The 27865-nt window shown below is 42.2% G+C and overlaps 1 protein-coding gene across 1 annotated transcript in view; it reads right to left on the bottom strand.

The window, feature by feature from the left end:
- Positions 1–27865, bottom strand: part of CNTNAP2 (contactin associated protein 2) — a 1422658-nt gene that overhangs the window by 190246 nt on the left and 1204547 nt on the right. Inside the window, exon 17 of the mRNA XM_058444445.1 lies at positions 7888–8124. Within this exon, the coding sequence (XP_058300428.1) occupies positions 7888–8124 (237 nt within the window). The remainder of the gene's footprint in view (positions 1–7887; positions 8125–27865) is intronic.

Here is a 27865-nt window from a genome sequence, read left to right as displayed (position 1 = left end):
ACCGGTTCTTCTCTTCAGGATGCTCATTCCCCAGGTCTCTGCATGGCTGTGCCCTTACTCCTTCAGGTCTTTGCTCTCATGTCCTCTTCTCAGTGATGATTTCTGTGACTTCCTCATTAAAAGTGGAATTTACCCTCTCCTTCCCCTTGGCCAGGCCCTCCCTTTTCTGCCTCATATTTTCCCCATAACAGTTCTTAGCACACAACATACTGTAGATTGTACCAATTTGTTTATTGTCTGTTTTCTTCTATTCAAAGGTAATCTCCATGAGAGCAAGAATTTTTGTTTCTATTCTTTATGACTATTTCCAATGTCTAGAATAGTGCCTGATGCACAGTAGGAGTGGAATAAATATTTGTTGAATAAATGAGTGAATGGTCTCTGATATGGTTTGGCTGTGTCCCTACCGAAATGTCATCTTAAATTGTAGTTTCCATAATCCCCATGTGTCGTGGGAGGGACCCAGGGGGAGGTAACTGAATCATGAGGGCAGTTACCTCTGTGCTGGTCTCATGATAGTGATTGAGTTGTGATGAGATCGGATGGTTTTATAAGGGGCCTTTCCCTCCTTTGCTCTGCACTTCTCCCTCCTGCTGCCATGTGAAGAAGGACATGCCTGCTTCCCCTTCCACCATTACTGTAAGTTTCCTGAGGCCTCCCCAGCCATGCGGAACTGTGAGTCAATGAAAACTCTTTCCTTTATAAATTACCCAGTCTCAGGTATTTCTTCATAGCCTCAGGTATTTCTTCATAGCCTCAGGTATTTCTTCATAGCAGCGTGAGAACAGATGAATACAGTCTCCCTGCTTCTGTACCTTCTTCTTCCCCGTGTTTTCAAAATGCATAACTGATTATTTTATTGGGTCATTTAAAATCCTTCAAAGCCTTCCAATACTTTACAGAATAAAAATGTACTTTCCAAATAGAGGTTGCAATGCCCTGTCTGATGTGCGTTCCTCCTCCTACTTATTTTCAAATCATGCCACTCACTCTCACTTTTTACATTCAAACTAACACAAACTTCTCTTATTCCCTAGAAAATACGATCTCCTCCTACCTCAGGGCCTTTGAATATGGTGTTCCTACTTCTTGAGCTGCTTCTCTCTCCACCCCTCAGTGTTTACTCGGTTTTTCCTTTACCCAGTAGCATTAAAATAATCCATTGTTTGGGAATGAAGGAGATGATCAGGCAGTTGTTTGGCAATACGCAGAAAAAACACATTGATTTTCTTAGGTTTTTACTCTCTGCCTTATTTCTGGTGCTCGGACATCATATCATCCCAGCTAATTTTCTTAAATATACAGCTGTCTTGATTCATCTCTTATTCATTTCTTCAGAACACATATATTTAGTTCCTGTGCAAAGCACAGCTTTTTTTTTAAGGTCTGAAAACAGGCTTTCTGCCTGGTTACAAGTGTAGAGTCCACTTATAATACATACAGCCATGCCCATCCCCTGGCATGGGTCAGGCAATATGTGTATGGCTCTGAGGATACAAACACACAGAGGCCTAGAGGTCGGAGGAACCGGCAATTATGCAAAACGCTGGACATTTCCCTCTCTGCTGTCACTTTTTCACTGGCCCCTTTATGTTCCTCAGCAACATTAAAATCAGCATTGTTTTCTTTTTTTTTTTCTTTTCTGTCCTTCTTGGACTTTGTAAATATGATTTTAAATTCCTATAACTGCTTCACTTAATGGCAGCAGAAATTATTTGCTTTGAGAAAGAAAGATGAGTTGGAACTTTAAATTTATATATAGTGACCATCTAGAAACAGTAATGGTGATATTCTTGAATAATCAAATTTAAATGATGTATTTATTCCTTTCAGATAACAGCAGAAGAGGGCCGCTAAATGATGGTAGGAAGAATGCTAGTATTTGTCCATTACAATAAAATATTATTCAAATGCCGAGGTGCTTCACTTCTGTGTCTCATGTTCATTTCCCAAGTGAATTAAAGCAGTTATAAGGGACTGCTCTTTTATTGGCTGCAGCAAATAACACGCTTAACAGATTTATTCTCTCCTGGTCATCATCATTATCATCAGCACACACTTACAGTGTACCTATCGTAGGCAGGAGATGTAGTGCTGGGAGCTTTTCATCTCTCTGGGAAGACAGGGCATATTTATAACAGAGACAGATAACAATACAGTACATTAAATGCCAAACAAATGACATTGAAAGTAAGTGTAATAGGAGTTTAAAGCAAGGAGAAGTTATCAAAAGGAGGTGGGACTTGATCGCAGCCTAGAATGAAAGGCAGGTGTCTGGCTAGAGAGGAAGTTGGGGCATTTCTAGGTAAGGGAGCATTGCAGGCATAAAGTCAGGGGGCACATATGACCACAGAGTGCTTGAGGGGTAATGAGTTTCTCGAAAACGAAGAGTAGGGGGTGCTGAATATGTGTTAGAATGTGGATTGAATCCATGGACCTGGGAAATAATAACTGTTGACACGTGCATATTGTCATTTGAGTTTCACAACACTCCTGTGAGGGAGACACTATTTTATGGATGAGCAAACGGAGGCATGGAGCTGCCAACTGATTGCCCAAGACAACTGACAAAAGGCAAAGCCGACCTCAAACCCAGATGTTCCAGCTCTACAGGCCACGGTCTCACCCATGAGCTTGATGGGTCTTGAACTTAAAAGTTTGTGGGACTGGGAAGTCTTTCCTGGTTTTGCTGGAGTGGGGCACCACTGAGTGTTTAATAAGGACATTATACAGGATCCCTTTTAAACAATATCCCTGTGCTTTGGTGTGAATATCCCGCTCCAAAACTCAGGTTGAAACTTAATCCCTAATGGGGGTATATTGAGAGGTGAGCCCTTTAAGAGGTGATTGAATCATCAGGACTCTGTCCTCATGAATGGATTGATCCATTCATAGATTCATGGATTAATGGGTTAATGGATTAATAGGTTCTCATGGGAGTGAGACTGTCTATAAGAAGAGGAAGAGAGGCCTGAGCTGGCAGCTTAGCCTCGCCATGTTATGCCCTGCACTGTCTCAGAACTGCAGAGAGTTCCCACCAGCAATAAGGCCCTCACCAGATTTGGCCATTTGACCTTGGACTTCTTAGCCTCCATAACTGTGAGAAATAAATTCCTTTTCTTTATAAATTACCCAGTTTCACGTATTCTGTTACAAGCAACAGAAAATAAGACACCCTATAAAGGCAGGCGGTGCTGGCTGTGGTGAAAAGGGGTGAGGGGGAGAATCTGGAAGCAGAGAGATGGATTGGGAAAGAATTTCCCAGCCAACTAGCTGAAGCCCACTGCTGTCTCACAGATGGGTGACGGGTACCAGGAGCAAGGCTCCCCTCAGACAGTGGCACACCTGCAGAAGGGGATGGCAGCTGGAGTCACTGGGCAGGTGGCCTCCAAAACATGATCTCATCCATTTACCCAGGTACTATTCAAATATAATAATTTTCTATGGACACCATGATGTGAACAATACTGGGAATTAAAAGATATTTGCCTCAGAGAGTAGTGGTGGGGAGGAAAAGGATGCCATGAGTTCAATTCACAGGACTTGTTTGCCTGGGTGACCCACAAAAGCAGGGAAGAACGGAGCACTGGTGAGTGACACTGAGCTTGGCAACACAAGTGTCTGAGGGGCAGTGGTGGCACTGGAGGCAGCTGGCTCGGGAGGACAGTGAGCAGAGTTTTCGATATGTGAAATGTGAGTGATGCCAGGGTGTTTAGTGGAGACTTTCTAGTAGCTTTTTCCTGATACTTTGGCGTAGACCTTACTGATGTTTTTTCCTAATGATTTTCTTTTTTCTAACTTTAAACTTCAAATAATAAAAATATGTTGTATTTGAAGTCTGAAAAAGCTGAATTTTCACCAGCAGTTTGAGGATAGGCTTGTAATAGTGAGACAGAACCCACCCAGCTTTGCTTTCCAAGCACACTGAGAGTTCCAGAGACGCCTGCCCTAGAGAGTACGGCCGGTGGGGAGCTTTGGGTCTGGAATCAGACACCCAGGCTAAGAAACCCCAGCCTGGCCCAACATCCTCTGAGTGTGCAAGTCACTCAACCTCCATGCACTCATGTGTTGCCATCAGTAGAAAGGAAATAATAATAGTATCTACTTCATAGAGTTGCGCAGCTCATGGGAATTAATGCATGGCACCATTCAGGATGGCTTTGGGCACAAAGTAAGCTTCATTAAACAGTGGCCATTAATATGGAATCCATTGACCAAAGCCCTTGCAGACAATGAAAGTCCTCACATAGGCATGAGGGCACAGCAGCGGTGGGTGATGAGGGCACAGCAGTGGTGGGTGTGTAGCAGTGGGCATGTGAGGTAGTGAATACAGTTGAGGACCAAATTTTAATGTGGCAGTGACTTGAGGAGCACACAATACAAGCATGTGTGGGAATGTGTTCACCAACTTCTTGACAGTCTCCAGGTGAGAGCCCTCCTCCTGGGGAGGGACCTGAGAAGAAACCCAAGATTCTTATCTGCCCAGTGGGAGGCTGGTCCATGTGGGTAGTGAACATCAGTGGGTAAAAAAAACCTATTGACCCTGATCCAGGAGAAATAAACTGATGAACTCCTGAAGAGCAGGGGCTCCATACTTGTCTCTCTTTCATCCTCACTTTCTGATTTCACTTACTATTTTCATCTTTCTGATTAAAGCATTTGACATGCATACAAAAGTATTGCTCAGGAGAAAAAAAAAATCATCCACTATCCAACCAAACACTTTTGTATTCACATTATTGCTTTTTTTTTTTCTATCCATATATTTTTTATGGACCTAATATTTCACATTCAAGGCTGGTTCTTGTTTTTGTTTTTTTGGTTTAACATACATAGAACTTCCCCATATCATTAATCACTATTCATAAATATTTTAATAGATAACATAATATTCCATAAAATGGTGACTCCCTCTTTTACTATTTTACTAAAAGTTGAACTTTCAGGTTCTTTTCAATTTTTATTTTCACAGTTAGCATTATGATGTCGGCCAGGCACGATGGCTCACGCCTGTAATCCCAGCACTTTGGGAGGCTGAGGCGGGCGGATCACGAGGTCAGGAGATCGAGATCATCCTGGCTAACATGGTGAAACCCCATCTCTACTAAAAATACAAAAAATTAGCTGGGCGTTGTGGCGGGCGCTTGTAGTCCCAGCTACTCGGGAGGCTGAGGCAGGAGAATGGGGTGAACCTGGGAGGCAGAGCTTGCAGTGAGCCGAGATCGCGCCACTGCACTCTGGCCTGGGCAACAGAGCGAGACTCCGTCTCAAAAAACAAAACGAAACATTATGATGAACATCTTCATGATGAATCTTTGACTTTTGGCTTATTTCTTTAGGAATAATTTCAGAAGGGGAAAATCCTAGGGAACATACTTTTTCCTCCATCTTTTTAAGCAACAGTGCATTTCATAGAGAGGGAGTTTAATTTACTGTTTTTTAAAACTCAAGCCGAATTAAATTAGTAATAAGAGTTCTGGCTCCCATGGAAAAAATCTTGATCTCCTTTTTTCTTTTTTTTTAAAAATTATTTTATTTTAGAGACAGGGTCTTGCTCTGTCATCCAGGCTGGAGTACAGTGGTGTGATCATAGCTCACTGCAGCCTTGCACTTCTGGGCTCCAGCGACTTCTGGGCTCCAGTGATCCTCCCTGCTCAGCCTCCCGAGTAGCTAGGATCACAGGTGTGCCTCACCACGCCCAGTTAATTTTCAAATTATTTTTGGTAGAGGTGGAGTCTTGCTATGTTGCCCAGGCTAGTGTTGAACTACTGGCCTCAAGCAGTCTTCCCACCTCAGCCTTTTGAGTAGCTGAGACCACAAGTGTGCACCTCCATGCCCAGTTAATTTTTAAATTATTTTTGGTAGAAATGGTGTCTTGCTATGTCGCCTAGGCTAATCTTGAACTACGGGTCTCAAGCAATCCTCCTGCCTCAGCCTTCCACACTGCTGGGATTACAGGCATGAGCCACAGTGCCCAGCCAAAAATCTTGCTCTTTAAGATGCCATAACAGTGGAATAATCACTGAAGGGCAGGAAAAGATGGGCAGTGGGAGAGAGAGTCTCCATGTTTTCGGCTCCAATGGGAAGTGAGTTAGAGAGATTTGTTCCTGCATGCTCTTAAAATATTTTTATTCATTAAAAAAGTGATCTTAGGGCTGACGCGGTGGCTCACACCTGTAATCCCAGCACTTTGGGAGGCCGAGGCAGACGGATCACGAAGTCAAGAGATCGAGATTATCTTGGCCAACATGGTGAAACCCTGTCTCTACTAAAAATACAAAAATTAGCCAGGCGTGGTGGTGCACGCCTGTAATCCCAGATACTCAGGAGGTTAAGGCAGGAGAATCACTTGAACTCAGAGGGTGGAGGTTGCAGTGAGCCGAGATTGTGCCACTGCACTCCAGCCTGGCGATGGAGCGAGACTCCATCTCCAAAAAAAAAAAAAAAAAAAAGTGATCTTAGAACTCTAAGTGTGCATGAGTTCATTTTCAGAGAGGAAGTGGACTTCTCAAGTTCAGCAAGTTTATACACTCCAGGGCTTCTTAGATGTTTCTCAGAGGTCACTGCTGAAGGGTCACAAGCCCATTGCATATTCTCCTCAGGATGCCAATTTTAGATGCACTCACATCCTCTCTGGCTTAATGTATATTTGATGACCAAGAAGGCCCAGGATATTACAAGTAAAAATACACCCCCGGGCCGGGCATGGTGGCTCATGCCTGTCATCCCAGCACTTTGGCCAAGGCAGGAGGATCGCTTGAGTCCAGGAGTTCAAGACCAGGCCTGGCAACATCGTGAGACCCCCCAACTCTACAAATAATTTAAAAAATTAGCTGAGAGTGGTGGTGTGTGCCTGTGGTCCTGGCTACTTGGGAGGCTGAGGTGGGAGGATTGCTTGAGCCTGAGAGGTTAGGGCTGTAGTGAGCTGTGATCCTGCTACTGCACTCAAGCCTGGGCAACAAAGCAAGACGCTGTTTCAAAAAAAATTAAAATAAAAAAAAAACTTGTGCTTTAAACAACCTTTATGACAGCGACATATTTTGTGAATTTAAAGTTCTGAGAGGATTGGGAATGAAAACATTTCTGATTTTCTATTCCTATTGAAAGTTCAGACGTTCTGTAACAACCTACTGGGATACTATCATAAATCAGAATAAAATTAATTTATGTAAAATTAATTTTACTCATTCAAAGCCCATCTCTGTTTAGCATATTTAGTGAATGTATTTAGTTTTGTTAGTCTTTCTTATTAGTCTTTTTTTTTTCTTTTGAGACAGGGTCTCACTCTGTTGCCCAGCCTGGAGTGCAGTGGCATGATCATGGCTCACTACAAGCCTCGACATCCTGGGCTCAAGTGATCCTCCCACCTCGGCCTCCTGAGTAGCTGGGACTACAGGCATGTACCATCACACCCAGTATTAGTATACAAAAATACTAATTTTTGTAATTTTTGTAGATGGGGTTTCGCCATATTGGCCAGGCTGGTCTCAAATTCTTCAGCTCAAGTGATCCGCCCACCTTGGCCTCCCAAAGTGCTGGGATTACAGGCGTGAGCCACAGTATCCAGCTGAATGTGTTTATTTAGTAGGGAGAAAAAATAATCATTACACGCACAAACCTATCTCTTATTCATGCAACAGTGTTCTTGTAAAGAACACAACATGCCTCACCAACATTATTACTGTAACGTCTTGCTCTAACGCACCCAGCTGGAAAGTTGTTTTCCTGATATTCATGGAGAGAAACGGGGTTCAAAGAAGTTATGTGACTTGCTCAACAAGTCCCATGGGGAATAACGAACAAACCAAGAACAATCTATAGACTCTTGCTAGAACATTCTGTCTGCCCAAATGTTAAGTGGCAGAGGCTAGGTGTCCTCGTCCTTACCGGTGGGTTTGACGAGGACTGCCAAGAAGTCTGTGGTGAAGGAGCTGATGTAGAGGAGAATGCAGGGCGCTTTGGTGGTGCTGAAGCTGAAGCGGATCTCCTCCTGGGCCAGGTCTGGGTGGGAGTTCTGCTGGTCGGGAGCGTTCTCTACTCTGCTGCTGGAGTCTCTGGCATTGGTTGCTGGTGCCTGGAAGTTATATCGTAGCCACATCCCTTCTTCAAAAAATGCACCAACATCTGTTATAAAGGAGAGAATTGAAACATGAGGAGAGATCTGATGCCGATACCCTACAATGACCTCTCCAGCAGTTCATGGAGTGTAGGCACTGGCTCCAGGAAGGGCATCTGACTAAGTCCTATGGAGAAAGATGTTATTGCATCAACACAAATACTCTTATCAAAAAAAAAAAAAGCATGTAACAAAGTATGGTGTATTAGTCTGTTCCCACGCTACTAATAAAGACATACCAGAGACTGGGTGACTTATAAAGAAAAAGAGGTTTAATGGACTCACAGCTCCATATGGCTGGGGGGGCCTCACAATAATGGTGGAAGGCAAAGGAGGAGCAAAGTCATGTCTTACATGGCGGCAGGCAAGAGACAGAGCACATGTGCAGGGGAACTCCCGTTTATAAAACCATCAGATCTGGTGAGACTTATTCATTATCATAAGAGTGGCACAGGAAAGACCTCCTCCCATGATTAAATTACCTCCCACCAGGTCCCTCCCACAACATGTGGGGATTATGGGAACTACAATTCGAAATTTGGGTGGGGACAGAGCCAAGCCATATTATATGGAAATCTATAAAATTAAAAAAAATTAGTAAAATTTAAGAAACTTACATTATACCAGAAAAAAATTTCACATAGCAAGAAAAAAAAATTCACATACCCTGAAAAAAATTTCATGTACTCAGACCAAGGAACTAATTGTCTGGTTGAAGAGATAAGGCGAAAATAAATCCCTGGTACAAGGAACCCATAGGGGCATCCTCTTTGAGACTGAATTTGCTTGGATATTCACACAGGAAACCTTTATAAACCCTAGGTCCTTAGAGGCTTTGTGTATAGGGTTTATAATCACATGTCTTGAAGTTAGAGAGAACTGGGTTCAAATTTGGCTCTGCCATTAAATAGCTGTGTCACCTTAGGACAAGTTACTTAACAAATTTTTCTAGGCCTTGGTATTTCACCTATGAAGTGGAGAGTAATTAGTACTTAATAAATAGTACCTATTGTTATTATTATTGAGGAATTAGAAGAAAGAAACCTTTCCTGCATCAGCCTTTTCCTAGAGCCTGAGCAGTGCTGACTGGATATTAGGCACTTCACGGCCAGCAAACTCCTGTTGCTGGTCTCCCGGCTTTTTGCTCAGCAATGTTCTAAATCACCCTGACTCACTGAAGGGCTGTGCCACCTTAGGGCTCCTGTGGTCTTCACGGTTTCTGTTTCATGGCCTTCTCCAAGCGCCTTGCTGAAAGTATTTCTCACACTCCATCGCCCACGCAACTGTTAATCTCACAGCACTTGACATCCCACTAAATTAACACTATGCAGAATATATTTTACAAAACTGCTCTATGTTATAATTAATGGGAGAGGACAGTTTTTCATAGGAGCCTTCCATCTGTGAATTTTGATGTTTGTTCTTGTTAAAGAGGTTGGCACAGAGCAGTGAAGTCCGACGCCTGGGGGTGTATCTTGCCCTTGTCTGGAGCAGCACTTGGGTCAAGGTCTTGAAACTTTCTCAGCCTCAGTTTTGTCTCTAAAAAATGGGACCTCATAGGTGGTCGTGAGAATTAAGTAAACTGCATAATACATAGCTTAGTGCCTGGAATATATAAGTGCTCAGGAAAGATTAGTGAACTATTATTACAAAGACAGGTTACCATTGTATATTGAGGGTGACACCTCCTGGCCCCCACCTCGCATCACCACACACATGTGTGAAAGTTGTCAGAATCAAAATGAAGTCACTAATGTTAAAAAAAAAAAAAAAAAAAAAAGCCCCGAGAAAGATCACAAGAACTATCACAGAGACTCTGCAAAAAGCACAACATTGCACAGACACCATTGCAACCTTACACAAAAAATCAGTTCTACAAGAACATCTGCCCTGAATTTGCCTGTCCAACCTTGGACTGGTTATTGATCTTTGTAGCCAAGGATAATTATTTTAAAACAATAATGTGATCCTCCTCCATTTTTCCTTTAAAAACCTTTGTCTTCACCTCCCTGAATACGCACATAGTTAACTATGGCATGCGTATTCCCATTGCAATGCTTTATTTCCAAATAAATATCTTATATTTCAGAGATCCTCTTTCTGTTAATTACGCTGACACATACAATCCACCATGGCACTGTTACAGAGTCCATTGCTTCTCACCAAGTTGTAAGGAAAAGACTTAACTACAGCTTTTCAACTATGTGCAGTGCAAATGTTCCTCCTGGTCCTCTTACCCCCAAAACTTTTCTGTGTGTGTAGGTGGGGTAGTTGTCAAAATGATTGGGATAAATGAAATTTAGTGGGCATGGGCAAGGACAGCAGCAGCGTGTCCTGCAATGTGTAGGGTTGTCTTATGCAATTAAGAATTCTCCTGGGCCGGGCGCAGTGGCTCACGCTTGTAATCCCAGCACTTTGGTAGGTCGAGGCTGGTGGATCACGAGGCCAGGAGACTGAGACCATTCTGGCCAACATGGTGAAACCCCATCTCTACTAAAAATACAAAAATTAGCCAGGCGTGGTGGTAGGTGCCTGTAGTCCTAGCTACTCTGGAGGCTGAGGCAGGAGAACAGCTTGAACCTGGGAGGCGGAGGTTGTAGTGAGCCGAGATCCACCACTGCATTCCAGCCTGGCAACAGAGAGAGACTCCATCTTAAAAATAAATAAATACATAAAAATAAAAAAAAGAATTCTCCTGCTCCACATGCCAAAACTATCCTTGGAAAACATACGATTGAACAACTACTTAATCCATGCTCATTGCTGCCTAACTTACTGAAGTGTGAAGATGAACAAAACACAGTCACTTCCCGTGAGAAGATTTCCATCTAGCAGTGGTTGTGGGAGGAGATGCATCAACAGTGTGAGTACAATACAGTGAATGTTATGGCGGTTTATTTAGCAGCTATGTGATGAGAACCCCATCTCACTACCTAAATGTCCTGAGTTAGCTTTCAGCAAACATCTATTGAGCACTGACTGCACCCTGGGCACGATGCTGGGTGCTGACAACTCTTGCTCTGAAGGAGCTCTGGACCTGGAGGAGGATTCAGATAAGCAGATGATTAGAATGCAGAGGGGTAAGTGCAGGATCAGGTAGACATAGGGCTCCCTGGAACACAGGGGTGGTGGAAGATTTGCTGTGGGAAAAGACATCTAAGCTAGGACCTGGAGGGCCAGAGGTGGGTAGCCAAGTACAGGTAGGTGGCAGGGATGAAGACCAGCTTTCTAGCTGAAGGCACAGGGTATTGGCAGTGAGAGTGTCTGAAGTCTGAGGCATCATGCCGCCTGGACAAAATTCACGTGCTTCTTTTTTAGAATCAGTCATTCATCTGAGACCCCCGAGGCTCCCACCACATTTCAGCTGGGTGTTGGGGATCCTGTGAGCAAGGCACAGGTGACCCCTGCCCTCAGTAGTTCAGAGTCTGATGGGGCAGATGGACACTCCTAGGACAGGCTTCTGTAAACGTGTCTAACAGAGGACAGGGGAGGGAGGAGGAGTCAGGAAGGGCAGGCGGGGCGGGCCGCCTGGAGCAAACGCACTGTGCAGTTCAGTTTGCTACAGAGAGAGGTTCTGCCAGAGAATGTGGGGGTCACTATCTGAGAACAGGCTCTGGCATGGGAGAGAAGAGGTGGACCTGGGACTCGGAGGGAGGGTGGGAGGCAGGCTAGAGATGGAGGCTGGGAGAGTCAAACAAATCAGAATGGGGCAGGCAGGATGATGTGCAGGAGAAGACACGCATACCAGGCACTTGAAATTCAAGACCGAGGAGCACAGAACCTGGCCGAGGGAGGGAAGGGTCTGGGCAGCAGAGACTCCAGCACCTGAGTGACAGGTGCAGCGTGTCACCGGCAAGAACCTCAGCTTCTGCGTGCCAGCCCCTCTCCAGTTACTCCATCCCGGAGCCAGAACTGGAGTCAGAGAGCATGTAGAGCTGAGACTCTCACATCATTTCTGTGACTACTTTCCTGGGAGCCTATTAAAGTGCTGGTCCCCAGGCCTAGTCCCAGAATTTAGCTCAGAGGTTCTGGAGAAGTGGCATTTTTCGCAGGTTCGCAGGTAATACTTATGCGCACAAGGGTGTGAGATGCTTGGGGTGGAAGCTGAAGCAGGATAATGTACCTGATGGGGCACGAAGCTGAGTGGTCCCCGCCTGGGTGAGACATGATGCGTTTATCAGCTGCCCTGGAGACAGCCATTCCAAGGCAGATCATGAAGGGAGATTCAGAAATCTAGAGATTTCAGATAAACAATCCAAAAATATGCCTCAGAGACTACTTTGGCTATATTTTAGAGACATCATTAAAAGCTTTATGGATTTATGTCAGTTTTGCAGGAAGGGATATACCATGTTTAAAAGTGTTATTCTGAAACCACATCATAAACCAACTGTTAAACCAAGGCCTGGGAGTGATATGAGTCCTCTAAGGCTCTAAGTGGCAGATTTACAGCTGCCGTTTCATTGTTTCACATCTCTTTAAGAAAATGCCAAATCAGGGTACTGTAATATCTTTTAGAAAGCAATTCTCTCATCTCTTCTGAATGAATAGCTAAAAATAACTCTAACAAGCCCCAAATAGCATCGTTTCCCTCGTAAAATTATCAAAAAGTATTGATTTAGAATGCTGGGTTTAAGGTTTTGTACTAGTAATATAGATACTAATAACAGATAATACTAATAGATATAGATAATATAATACTACTATAGATAACGCTAATAGTCTAAGTTTTATAATATTCATTTTTGATAGAAAAATAAACTCTGTATTTAGACATTCTATGATATAAAAAAGATTTGCTTAATTATATCATGTTTCTCAAAGTTTTGAAATACTGTAGACTGTAGACTGCCATCTGTAGACTCAGAATCATAAAGTTGACAGTTAACCTTCAAGTAGACAAGTAACCTTGTCTTAACTATTTCTTGGTCCTCAACACAGGTTATATGTAAATTATCCCTGATTGAGGAAAAGAAGTTTGCAGATGTTTGACATAAAATCCACCGATTATTCATTCCAGAATAATACCATAAAGATATTTATCTCCTTGTTTAACCAAATCCCCGAGGCTTACAGTGGGAGAAGAATAAAAAATCTCACGAAAAACAGAAACCAAAAGCAAACAGCTGGCACTCACCCCTATTATTCAATTGCTCTTCATCTTTCTCTTCTCCAAGTTAAATAATTCTATTCCTTTTGCCTTTTCACTTAGGATTTTGCAACCTATATTTTGCAACCTATATTTTTAAAATTGGCATGATTCTTTTTGTTTTCTAACTTTCCTATCAGGACTCAGAATTGAAAGCTCCCAACTTGCAAATGGGCTCGTTTCCAAAAATTTATTTTAGGCTCAGTAACTTGCATCTTGGAAAACTTCCCCACAGAAGCAATGTTTTAAATGATGGTGAGTTTGCCAGGAGACTTCACAAATGCTGAGCCACTCTGGTTGTGTAATAAAAGATAATTGAAGAGTGCCCCTGTGTATTAGTAATTAAAATAGAAAAGCAAAACTAAAACACCTTCAGGTTTATTCTTAAGGTAAGAACCCCAGGGAACTCTGCTCCCGCAGGGATTTCAACAAAGTGACCCAGTGGTAAGTTGGTAGATGTTAAACAATTGGCTTAGGGGGAGGGAAAAATTCTGATTTATAGTTTTTGCCTATTTCTCATGATATCAATACTGCCACCTTGTCCGACTTCAAGCTACCAACATGATGTTATTAAATAAGGAGCTGAGAAGCGGGGTCTCCCAGACTGTGCAAGCTGCCTCATGCACGTGGTCTATCCACTCCTTCAGTCAGCAAGTCAGTCGCTCAAGCAAACCACATTTATTGAGCTCCCATTGTGGCGAGCTTCCTTCTTTTTACCTTCTGCTGTAAACAAACCCTTTAATATTTGCTTACTCCTTTCTGTCACCCAACGCACTCTTCTACCTCTTCCCAGATATCCTGGATTCTTGAAGCTCTGTGCAGTTTCTGCTAAAGTCTAGGAGGCTCTCCTGGGAGCCAGACCCACGCTAGAGGAGGCACAGACCTGAGCTGCAGCCTCAGGTCATTAACCACTTTCATGGCTGAATTCCATTGCCCAGAATGATCACTCTCATTAACTGCTTTTTAATTAGTCACCTAGTAAAAGAGTTGAGTGAATTTTATGGGGTTCTGCTCCCGGGGACCTTGGACAGCATCCTCTGCATGCATCATGATCCTGCATCAGGCAGGCCTGGTTCCTTCCAGGCATCTGCACAGCACAACTCTGCTTAAACTTGTTTTGTTATTCTCCCAAGATACTGCTATGCTGAAACACAACCAGTTTTTCTCCTGGTCTTACAATGGCAAAATCTGCTTTTTCTCCCCAAGTGTACCACTCCAGGTTTCCTTGCTGAATTTTTTATTCTGTTTGTTTGATGTTTTCTTCAACTTACTGTAATCTTTTTGGACTAACAACATTGGACCTGGGATGGGTTAACGTTCACCTCTACTAGTTCTGTTTCCCCAGGTTGGTCCATATTTATTGTAACCAATTTCCTGCCATTTTTTCCAAAGGCCCGGTCACTTCTAGGTCAGTTTCTATGTAATAAGCTTTAAGTGTCTGAATCTGTACAATGGAGAAAAAGTGCCAAAGAAAAATCTCTAAGTTTATCCTGAGTGGCACATGTGGCCCACGAGACACAAGTGTGAAGTATATTACTGTAAACACATCAATCAGCTATGGCTTGACTGTGTGGGAGCCAAGTGGCCTTCTTGGATCGGAGTTTAAGAGCAGCACCACTGAACAACTCTACCAGGGTCTTAAACAGGAAGCTAGTTTGCATCTATTACAGAATTTCCTGGGTCATGCTCCTGAAACTGTGTTAATATGTATTCCTGGTGTGTATGGTGGTCAACAGGTTAGAATGTTTTGGGGAGAGCAAATGAGATGAGGGCTTCACTACAGCAAACTTCATTTAAGACATATAATAAGGGATTAGTGTGGGACATGCGGAGGCCAGGAATCAAAAGTTGTGGATTGCAGCCCTGGCTTTGCCACCAACTCGCTGTTTGACCTTGGTCAGGCAAATCATTTCATTGCTGTGGGCTTTAAATCATTCTCATCTTAAAGGCCCCCCTACCCTGAACCTCTGTTTTCCTCTGGTTAGCACTCAGTCTTTTTAATCCATTCTTTCAAATATGTAATAAATGCCATCTGTGAACTATGAGCTGATGGAGATTTAGCAGGTCATAAATTACATTTAAGTTAATAATTGAAGGCCAGTGAGATTTTGCTGGTAACGGAGATAGGGAAAATATTCTAGGAAGAGAAAAGAGCATGTGCAAAGGCTCTGAGGAAGAAGAGAATGTCGAGGATGAATGCAGTGGAGGCCAAGATGACAAACCCTCAGGGGAGACTGTGGTAGGAAGTGAGGCTAGATAGAAAGGTCGTCGTATTCTGAAGATTTTGGTTTTTGTACAGAAAGCAATGGGTAACTCCTGAAAAGTTTTAAGCAAAGGTGACATAATCTGATTTCAGTTTTGAAAGCTCATTCTGGCTGCATTTTGATGAATGCATTGGAGGGAGAAAAGAGGGGATATAGGTATACCATTGAATAGGCTATGCAATGGGACAGAAAAGATATGATGACGGTTTGGAGTAGCAGAGTGGACAGAATCTGATGATGTTTAGGAAGTAAAGAGGTGAGAGAAAGAGTGTTAAGACAGACTCATGGATTTTTGGATACATGGTGGTGACAATTTCTGATTATGGGAACACAGAGGCAGGCAATCTTGGTGGGGCTGGGGATATGGCAGGTATCAAGAGTTCAGCTTTGGCTGGGCGTGGTGGCTTACACCTGTAATCCCAGCATTTTGGAAGGCTAAGGCAGGAGGATCACTTGAGCCCAGAAATTTAAGACTGGCCTGGACAACATAGTGGGATCCCATCACTACAGAAAAAAAAAAAAAAAGAAAAGAAAGAAAAGAAAAGAAAAAATAGAAAAAATAGCCAGATGTGGTGGCACAAGCCTGTAGTCCCAGCTACTGAGGCAGGAGGATCATTTGAGTGCAGGAGGTCAGGGCTGCAATGAACCGTCATGACACCATTGCACTCCAGCTGGGGCAACAGAGTGAGACGCTATTTCAACAACAACAACAACAACAACAACAACAAACAACAACAACAACAAAAAAGTTCAGCTTTGAACAGGTCAAGTTTGAGGTGCCTTTGTGTCAGGGAAGCATAGAAGTCAAAGAGGCAAAAAGGTCTGGGCTGAAATATTCATTTTAAAATCATTTATATGATGGTATTTACAATGCAAGCATGGGTAGGATTTCCTGGGAGAAGTGTGTGAAGAGAGAAGACAGGAGGGCCCTGAGAAGTCACCGTTTTCAAAGTGGGACAGGGGAATGAGCTTGCAAAGGAAGAACAGAGAGGAAGGAATTAGGGCACCCCGGGGACCCCTCGAACACGAGGTCTGAATGAGGCCAAGGAAAAAGGGTTTTTCAAGAAAGAGGACCTGACCAATATGTTAGAATGCTGTGCAGAGGTCCAGTTAGATTTTCCCAGTCGAACTGGGGAAATTCTAGAAACCTTCTCATCTCCTCATTTTCACTTCCTGATCATTGATTTTGGCCTGAACTCCATTCACTGAAGTGAAGTTGCTGCCACTGAGGTGTTCAGGAACTTCCTAGTTACCAAAGTGAACGGACCATTTCTGCTCTTATTTGATTTACTCAACTCCTGGAGCCTTTGGAAACTCTCTTTGGTTTTCCTTTCCCCTCTTTCAGCTTTTCTGTAAGTCATGGGCTCTTTTTCCTCCGTGTATCCTGAAAATGTTGGGGCACTGAGGTTTTCCCTCCAGTGCTCCTCTTCCATCTCACTCTACACTCACTCATTAGGAGAGCCTCATCTCCATCACTCCCAACCTGCAACTTTCTGTAGGGAAACTCCACCCTGTTCTTTCATGGGAAACTCAAACTCAAGCTTCACACAATGGAATTCATCCTTTCCTACAGGTCTGGTCCTCTCCCTGAATTTTCTAGTTTGACCAATGACACGCATCTGCGTGGTCACTCAAAGGCAGAAAGCCTGGAGACACCTAAGCTCCATTGCCTCATAACCTTTTGCATCTGTTCTCTCCTGGGCACAGCTCTGTCGTGCCTCTGGTTCAGGCACTTGGGTTTCACTTTGGCACCTGTGATGACTTCTTAAAGGGTGTCCTCCAATGGGCATCTTACGTCCTATAATCTGTCCTTCACAGACTTTCAGTGACCTGCCTTTCATCCTAGTCTAACCATGTCCTTCTTAGACCTAAAATATATCCCTCTTCTTAAAATGCGGCATATCATTTTGGGAGAAGTGTCACTGAATACATTTCAGAAAACCTGTAAATCTTCTGACATTTTTGGGGAAAGTCTGTGCAAATGCATTCTTCTGGGAAGAAAGTTTCTGGGAAGAAAAAGTCCGGTCCCATGACTCCCCTGCCAAATGTAAAGAAAAAGAGCAAAACTGGAAACCATCATTCTCAGTAAACTATCGCAAGGACAAAAAACCAAACACTGCATGTTCTCACTCATAGGTGGGAATTGAACAATGAGAACTCATGGACACAGGAAGGGGAACATCACACTCCGGGGACTGTTGTGGGGTTGGGGGAGGGGGGAGGGACAGCATTAGGAGATATACCTAATGCTAAATGACGAGTTAATGGGTGCAGGAAATCAACATGGCACATGGATACATATGTAACAAACCTGCACATTGTGCACATGTACCCTAAAACCTAAAGTATAATAAAAAAAGAGCAAAATTATTTCTTTAAAATGCTTCACTGAGAGGCATCTGTGTGCCAATGCTGTGCCAGGTGCTCACTCTGCTTCCAGAGTGACTAAAGCCCTTGGTCCCCTTCATCGTCTGGACTGGCTCCCTTCTTGGCCTCAGCTGCCATTCTCTTTCGCGTACTCCACGTGGCTCCAGCCAGCCTAAGAGGCGGGCTGTTCCCACCTCCCTCTCCTGCCCGACTACTTAGCTATTTATTCACTCTTCAATTCTGCGTGAGCTCCATCTCCTTCCCCAAGTGCCGCCTACACTGTAAGAGTGCACATCCTCAAGTGTCCCATAGCTCCTTGTTATAACTTTATTCCAACAAGTATAACCTTGTTTGCATTTAATTTAGTAAACATTTCTTAGAATCCTACTATATGTGAGGCTCATGCTGATGACAAAAGCAAACATGATGTAAACTTTTCCCAAAAGGAGTTTGCGGTGGGTTGGGAGACAGAGCAAACACAGCATTACAACAGTGTGGGAGCCCTGTAGAAGGAGAGTGTGTAGAAATAAATAGCAGGAGGTGGGAAGGATGGGATCTGCCTGTGGGTGGGGCGTGGGATGCCTGGATGATTTCACTAAGGAAGGTGACGTCTGAGTTGGGTCCTGACAAAATAATAGGAATCTACAGGACTGAAGCGGTGGACAAGGGCCTTCCAGGTACTGGAAACAGCAGGCACCAAGGCATGAGGAATGCAGCAGCGTGGTGTTTGGGAAACAGGCCTCCAAGCTTCCCAACCCAGGCTACGCTTTTGGAAAAAACCATGGCTGGAGCAAACTGATCTGATTGTCTGGGGAGAGGCCTGCTTATTGGCATATTTCAGCATTTTCTCAGATTAGTCTAATGTGCAGTCAGCGTCGGGAAGGACAGCGGGAGGATGTTGGACATAACTTGGTATTAAATGTGGGGTGATGTACGGCTGCAGGTGCTGCTGAAGAAAGGCAGGATTGAGGCCAGGAAGGTCTTGAATCCCTTATTTTAAAGTTTTTTTACAAGAACAATATACCTTGAAATAATTTTGAAAAGTTGTAAAAATAGTATGAATAACTTCTGTATCATCCATATCTGGATTCCCTAACTTTTAACATTTCACTATATTTGTTTTCTCTCTCATATTAAATATGTTATATTTAGATATAATATAAATAGTAAATAGTCAAAATTTAACTATGACATCAATATTAAAAATTAAAAATTTAAATATATTTATAACAATTATATATAATTAATTTTTAATGTTACATATCTAGTATATTAAGTATATTATAATATATAATATATATAATTCCTGAACCATTTGAGAGCAAGTTGGAGTCAGGAAACCAACATTAATACAACACTATTGTCCCATTTCTAGAAAAAAAATTATACATGAACATGAATATTTGTATACACACAAATAATTCTGGGAAACTACTTTGAGGGTATATTGAATATTTATATGTGTGTGTGTATATGCCTGTATGCATATATATATTTTTTTCATGTAGAAAGTCTTTTGCAAATAAGCGTGCCTTACCAGGAAGAGAAGGGAAGGAACAGAACAGGGATAAGGAGGTTCAAGGTGAATGCCTTATTCACGCACCCGGCTTCTCTCTAGACTGTGGGTTTCTGAAGGGAAGAACTGTGCCTAATCCCAGCTAGCCCCTGGCCTCCAGCAGATATTCAATAAATGTCGTTGAGTTGAGCCGAATGGAATTAAATGATTTTTTAATTGCAATAGTATATTCGTCAACTAGTTGGATCACATTGGCCTTTCCTTTAGTGAAAAATTTCAGGGTTCTTTTGTGTGTTTATGAAGTGGACTTCTTGAGACAAATGTCATTCAGTGGACTGAGACCTCATCATTAATTAAAACGGCAGTTTATTAATGAAAATGTTATAAGATGCATTTAGAATAATATATCCAAAAGAATGAAAGGACTTATAGCTTAACGAATGCTCTTAATTTCTACTGCTTTTTTTCTCCTTTATACTTGCTTAGTAAACTGTGACATATTTGTGCAGAGGTTGGTCAATTACTCAAGCAGCTTTCACAAATCAACTTGTCTCCAATCCAGTGACTCTGCCTCAGTTTGCCTCTGTGCTGCTAACTTCACAGTTTGCTGCGAGGCGACTGCTTTTAGAAATTATATTGTTTCTTTAACTACATATTTGTAGGCTTACTGAATTACATGATTTGTGCCTGTTGCACACACCAGGGTGTTTCTACCCTTTCTATCGATAGGCAGCAAGTTGCTTCATCTGAGCTCTGTACTTAGACTGCACATTCCTTATTTTCTCACATGCTCAGCTGATCTGCCTGAGCCACATAGAATTCTTGACCCTAGTGGTTCTTGAGGACAAACACCATTTTAATTCGCGGTTTTAGTCTCAGTCTAGCGAAAAGAGGCACTCGTGAATTTATTGATTCAGTGAGGACTCTTGCGGATGGGAGCCAGGTGCACATGTACACAGCATAAAGACGTGAGCTCCTACGGAGTTCCAATAGGTGCCAATGGGCACTTTTTATCTCATTTAACCTAATTACTCAACAGTAACACTTTGAGCAGATGTCATCATCCCTGTTTTACAGATGAGGTAACTGAGGCTTACAGGAGTAGTTTGCTCAAGGTCACCCAGCTAATCAGAGAGTCAAGAGTCAAATGCAGATCTGCTGAACTTCAGAGCCCACACTCCTCCCTCTGTCTAGGCAACGATTGTGCAAGCTGTAGCTGTTTTCACAGAAACCCACAAAGCGATTTGCTTATTACCTCCTGCTTTGGGAATTAAAAATGAAATGAGACACCAGGGAACCACCGATTATTACTCACAACATAAAAACACAATGGAATCTTTGACGTAATAAAATTTTATTTTTCTCTACCAGCAAAGATCTTAATAGAAAAGAAAAACCAAAAATCTACAAATGCCTTATTACTTTTGATAAACTTTTGTTAATAATAGAATGATTTATATTTTAATTTTAAAAAGCCACACTTCAAAGTCAAAGTTGATGGAAAGATTTGACAAATTCCCATATGTGTTCTGAAATTCAAAGTCACTCCGATTTGCTGATTATTATAAAAGCAGGACATATCTTTTGTAATATTTGCCTTGACCAAGGAAGGTAAATGGAACTATAGATTATAACTTTGGTTTTCCTCCTTATCTCGGCAACTACTTTATTTCATATATTAATTAAACCTTGAAATTTGTCTAAATATTCCAACTCAGCACTGAAATGTTCTTCAGTCAACACAAACCGTCCTCAAGCCTTCTGCCTTCTTTAGAGAACATGCCACATCATATCGGTAGCCTTAAAGCAGATAGACTATCACAGCTGAGTCTCACTCATCAAATGGGAAATGAACTTTTGTGGGCAGTGTTAATGGTTACAGGATTCAAAGAAATTCTCTAGAGTTGCTTCCTTGCATGGGGCGCAAATACAGGAAGCATTAGAAGCTAATGGGATTCTACTTCAGGCAACTCAAGAACTTGGTTATTTCCTACTAAAGTTATCTGAGGCCTCACAGGGTTTCTGGACTCTTAGTAGGTAGCTCTTTACCATGCCTCTTGAAAAAAGATGTTTACTGAGTGCTGTTTATGATGCTATACCGAGTCCAAGAAGTGGTCAGGCCAAAGAGCACTGGGCTCCTCCACTAATCCTGCATATTCTGGTCCTGGGCTTCTTTCTAGTTTGGCAATGACCCCTCTGGCTTGTTTTGCACTTGTTTCTGTGAAAACCAGACTTAGACATTCTTTTTTCCTTTTTCTTTTCTTTTCTTTTTTTTTTCTTTTTTTTCTTTCTTTTTTTTTGAGATGGACTCTCGCTGGGCCACCCAGGCTGGAATACACGACCTTGGCTCACTGCAGCCTCTGCCTCCCGGATTCAAGCGATTCTTGTGCCTCAGCCTCCTAAATAGCTGGGATTACAGGCTGAGGCCTACACCTTCAGCTAATTTTTGTATTTTTAGTAGAGACGGAGTTTCACCTTGTTGGCCAGGCTGGTCTCGAACTCCTGACCTCAGGTGATCCACCCACCTCGGCCTCCCTAAGTGCTGGGATTACAGATGTGAGCCACCTCACCTGGCCCACATTCATTTCTCGATGAAATATATTCAAAATATAATACTTCCAAAGAGTTTGTCACACTAAATTGGAATTGGTAGTTTACATATGCATATGCTGGAGACCATAGTTTCCTTGAAAGAAACACTGTTTTATTTGACTTTTTATTTCTGGAGTACAACCCAACTCCTAGCACATACTAGGTATGCAATGTAAACTGCTTGAATTAATGAACACGAATTAATGGTATCACAGACCAATTTGGCCATATACATGTTTTTTTTTTTTTTTCATTTTATTCCCCCACCTCTCCTCCCCAAAAGAAAATCCAAGACATCTTAGTGATGTATTTCTACCATTAGCTATAATTTTTCAATAGTAGTTTCTTCGAAGAAGATAAAATGTAGTTAAAAAGCAAAGATTCACCTCAAGGAAACCAAGAAGTAATTGGCTAACTGCAGGTTTTGGAAAACACAATTGAAGGATTATGGTTTATCCAGAGATCCTGAAAATGAGGTTGTCATCAAAGTTATTATACTTTGTCTGCCTTTTGGCAGAAGGAGGAAAAAAGAAAAAATGAGAAGAGAAAGGAAAAAGAAGAAAAAGAATGGATTTAGGCCACGCCTTTGTTGTATGACTACACAGAGCCTTGAATGAATGATCGGACTCTGCATCCCCAGCACAGCAAGAGCCGCTGGTCGTCCTCATGCACACATGATGTGTGTAATTTATCTGGGGAAGTGAACATCGTGGGGCATTTGCCAGATCCCCCTTTGCCTTCTACTTCAGTGGAAACAATATTTTCAAGTGAGGAGACAGCTTCAATTACAAAACTGACAACTAAAATTTAATATTTTTTTCCCTGTATCAGCAGCTTTTTCCCCTTTGTAGATGCTTCAAGCACACCCCTCTTTTTGCACCACGTCTGTGGCAAAAGAATGGATTTATTCATTGTTGTGTGAAATAAATTCAGGCTTCTATGAAATAAATTAAAAATACTTGCAAAAGGCTTTCTCCATGGATGGATGGCTTTCTCTGTCTCCATACACACAAAATCAACCTCAAATGAGTTTCTGGAAAAATGTGTGTGTGTGATCTTCAGAAAGTATGGATGTACACATGTATGTATGTATTTTTCCCCAGAAATTATGTACGTGTATGTATGTACACACATATACTATCTGAAACACCCCCAAATGGTTTTCCAGAAAGTATCTGTTGCTTAGTGATGTGCGTGCCAAGCCTAGTTTGCTCAGAGGTTTGCTCTCTGACCTGTCCGTTGTCACAAGGAGAACTGCAAAAACACCTTCCAGTGGCAGGAGAGAGGCCAATGATGGGAGGGGCCAGGCCACATGTGAAATACCGCAACTCCTTGAAATAAAGGATTCTGCAAAAGGCTCTATGCTATTTTCAGCACCCAGGCCAATCATACAAAGAAACAGTCTAAAAGCACAGGTTTCTCCAGGGCCCCTGGTTCAGGAAGTGAGAGTGACTCTCTTCCCAACTTATTCTTTTGCCTCGTCTGCTGGTAATATTGTGCTTCACTAACAACAACCGTGTGCGTCAATTTGTTTACTGTAACATCTCCCTACGTATTGCCATTTATTTTGTTCCATAGTGTGTGAAAGTTTTAAAGTGATTATTTCTTTCTAATGTCTTATTTTTTTTTAATAGTCCAAGGTGTAATGAAACGCCAGCAAATATTTCCCTCTTCTAATGGTGCCTTTGAGTTTGGAAATAATAGTGACCATGGATGGTGATTTAAAATGCATGCTGCCTGCCCATCCCTTATTTTATTCTGATTGGAGACCCAAACGACAGGGCACAAATTTTAGCTGCATACAAAACTCGCTTCAGCTTCACTGGTTTGTCTCCTGAGAATTAGGGAAACCAACCATGTGAGTCTTTCTATGTCTATAAAAAAGGGAAACTTTTGAAGACAAACTGGTTTAATAAACTCAGTCACGTTTTTTTACAAAGCAAATGTTTGTGCTTGGCAATGGGAAGAAATAAGATAAAATGGTGTAAAAACTAAATTATAAATTTCAAGGCTAATGAGCTGAGCGATATTAGAAAAATGGTGATGAGGTCACAGGTGAAAAGACTTAAGGTCAAACATAAAGAGCAAGCTAAAGCAAACTCTCACAAATAAAACAGTTTGATTAGAGTAGCAAGAGCTTCAAGCCTTTTATTCACCTCTTCTTTCTCTTTCCTTCCTAGCAAAGATCTGCATGTCTTTCCCTTTTAGTCATGATATTTAGCGAAGGCACATGGCAACCATAATTCTGATCACCAAACACACCCTTTCCAAATGACATTTTGCTTCTGTAATTATTTTTATTCTGAGATTTGAATATAAATCTGACATGCTAACAGTTTATTTCTAATTAAATGACAGAAGTACAAAGAAAACTCAGGATCCATTAGGGAGATGATGAATTTCTGCACCTCTGTTGGTGCAAGGACTTGAGGCATTGCTTCTTATGTTGAATCTCATCACCCGAATCCAAGCTACCTCCACATTGTCTTTAAATTTCAGCACCAATTATAAAGGCTCTACCATTTATGGAGCATTAAGGACTATGTTATTTAGTCTTACAACACCATGGGGTACGTATCATTCAAATTCTACAGGCGAGGGAATGGAGACTCAGAAGGTAAACAACCTGCCTGCAGTCACACATCTACCAAGTTCTTACTGTTAACTACTATGTTATATTGCCTTTCAAAGCCTTCCATTTATATCTTGCCTACAAGAAAGATCTAAAAAAGCAATTTAGCATTTTTCTTTAAAAAAATTACTGCGGAGAATGGTAGCATCGTAGGTGTATTTTAAAGGTTATCATAGAGGGCTACGATTCCTATGTAAGAGGAGTCTTTGAAAAGCTCTACATCAGTCCTGTCCAATAGAAATATAATGTGAAAGCCAGGCCTGGTGGTGCATGCCTGTAATCTCTGCTACTCAGGAGGCCAGGAAGGGAGGATTGCTTGAGCCCAGGAGTTCGAAGCTCCAGTGACCCATGATTGTGCCACTGCACTCTAGCCTGGGAGACACAGGTCTTTAAAGAAAAAAAGAGAGAAAGAAAGAAAAGAAGTGTAATGGGACCCACATTTGTAATTTTAACTCTTTTGTAGCCACATTTAAATAGTAAAAAAAGTGAAATTAATTTTAACAATATGTTGTATTTAATTTAGTATATCCAATATATTATCATTTTAACATGTAATCTATGTAAAAATTATTGAGACGTTTTACATTGTGATGGTTAATGTTGTGTGTCAGTGTGGCTGGCCTGAGAGATGCCCACATGGCTGATAAAACATGATTTCTGAGTGTGTCTATGACGGCATTCCTGGAGGAGATTAGCATCTGAGTCAGTCGACTGAATAAGGAGGATCATAATTGTTGAGTGGGCATCACCCAATCCATTGAGCGCCTGGAAAGAATAAAAAGGCAGAAGAAGGGGGAATTCACCCTCTCTTGCGCTGGTACATCTGTCTTCTTCTGCCCTCAGACATTGGTGCTTCTAGCTCTCCAGCCTTTGGACTCCAGGACTCACACCAGTTGTGCCCCTGGTTCTGAAGCCTTTGGCTCAGACTGAATTATACCAGTGGCTTTCCCGGTTCTCCAGCAGATGGTATATGATGGGACTTCTTGGCCTCTATAATAACATGAGCCAATTTCCATGAAGAAACCCCCTCTTACGTATCTCCCTATATATCCTACTGGTTCAATTTCTTTGGAGAACCTTGACTAATACATAAATCTATTGTTTTATGCTAAATCTTTAAAATATACTCAGTGTTTTATGCTTATACCACAATCTCAATTTGAACTAGCCCCGTTTCAAGTGCCCAACCTCCACATGTAGCCTGTGGTTACTGTATAGACAGTACAGCTACATAGAGTCCAAGAAAGGAAAACTAAAACATTTGCCAATGTCAGTTGACTTTTCCAGCCTTTGGAGACGTGTTTTCGACATGGGCATTGGAATCGTTTTAACAACGAGATGTCTACAGTCTATCTCAAACCACTAAATTTGAGTGTTTGGCAATGACCTCTGGACACACCTAATCAAAGAAGGACTTGAAACCTCACATTCCCAGTTCAGCCCTCTTAGAATAAAACAATATAAGCCTGCTTGAAATGTGCCTTCTACATAACTCTATCAGGAATCTAGGGGGATAACATGTGGACAATTCTGGGATTTAGGATTCTAGCCACTTCTTGTCATCAGACATTTGAGTAGCAGCTTGGAAAATCATTTCCTGTTTTCAGTTTTTCTGCATTTTTAGGTTTATTTTAAGGATGCAATGGCAAAAGGAATTAACTTAGTCAGAGTGATCATTTTATAATATATGTCATATTATGTTACTCCTTTGCTCAAAACCCTCTATGAACTCCACCTCCCTCTGGGCAAAAGCCAAGCCCTTACCATGGCCTGCCATGCCCTCCCTAATCTGGGCCTCTTCTCCCCATTCCACACCCCATTGTTTCTTCTCACCCTATTTTCTTCTCTTCTTTCCTTTCCTGCTCATTCTACTCCATCCCCAATGACCTCCCTATGTTCTCTGAGCACCCACATGAGACTAATTTCTAGATGGGGCCCAGGTATCAATATTTTTCAAAAGTTGTATCCGCCAGGGTGAGAAAGAGTTTTCTACAGCAATGTGTGCATTCCATCCTCCTAAATATGTTTTCTCTCAGTTGAGCTTCGCAGCCGTGAATTCAAGGTCACGTTTTTGAACTAGCACCTTGAATGCAAATATCCTATGAAGCTTTAACCATCTGCTAAGACAAGGACATATCTGAAAGGGTGACCACTTCTGAAAGGGCACATCTGAAAAGATGGCCCAGGGAGTATCTAGAAGAACACAGTGTCCTCCAAAGCTTATGATGGTGGCTACCGCTTGCCGGGACACATGCAATCACAATCCTCATAGCTGTAGAGCAGGGATGTAGTTATTTCAGCATGGGAAATTTTACAGGAGCTGTGGAAGACATTTACATAGCTTACACGTTAGGAAAAATCCCCATGAAGCACCTACAGAAGGAGTCCCTTAAAAGCACTCAAGGCAATTAATAATCTACATTAGATACTCGATGAGTTAAAGATTGCACAGGTCACATAGTCACAATCGCCATCAACCTTTATGAAACTTCTCACAGATTTCTTACTTCTTGGATCATGTCCCATTGCCAAATCTATCACCTCAAAGATAAATTGCTATGAATTGCCCATCCCTAACCTGAAGCTTCAAAAGAGACAGAACAGGGGCTGTGATCTGCCGCCACGGGGGGCGGTGGCTCTGGGTAGCAGGCAGCCTCCTTGCTCGCTACAGGCTTGGGTCAGTCCCTTTGGAACCAGCCACCCTCAGGCTTCTCAGCCTGCCTGACATCGTTCCCTTCACATGGAAGTTGGCAGTCTCCCTTTCCAGTTCCGCCATGTTGAGATTCGTGCAGGGAAAAGATATATGGATCAAGGCTCCAGTGGCTCCAGATGGAAATAACCTTTTAGCCTTTTTAGAGCTTCAAGGAAACTCAAGGGATGACCACACAAATGGAACTTGAAGAACTAATCTGTATGGTGTAGGATGAGGGGAACCTTTGACACATGACTGATAGGAAGCCTAGTTTTCAATGAGCTTTGAAGGTGAGATGTTTAAGCTGCTTTGTTGAGCTTCTCCTCTTTCCATTAAATTTGGTTTCAAGAGGCAGCTGGCTTTAGCAACACGATGACGATCAGCTGATAGAATTCTAGGAGCTGTCAGAGGGCTCAAGCCTGTCAAGATTGCTGAAATGCTTTCTTTTAATTCAATTTAATTTTTCTTTGTGTATGTGTGGGTTATTGGTATAATCAGAAAAATAAATCTTTGCCCCGAATGGACACGTTCTGTCAC

The sequence above is a fragment of the Hylobates moloch genome, unplaced genomic scaffold (genome assembly GCF_009828535.3).
Source record: "Hylobates moloch isolate HMO894 unplaced genomic scaffold, HMol_V3 SCAFFOLD_1, whole genome shotgun sequence".
In the NCBI taxonomy this organism is placed as follows: domain Eukaryota; kingdom Metazoa; phylum Chordata; class Mammalia; order Primates; family Hylobatidae; genus Hylobates; species Hylobates moloch.
The sequence above is the reverse complement of the archived record's forward strand: the minus strand, read 5'-3'. Positions and strand labels throughout refer to the sequence as shown.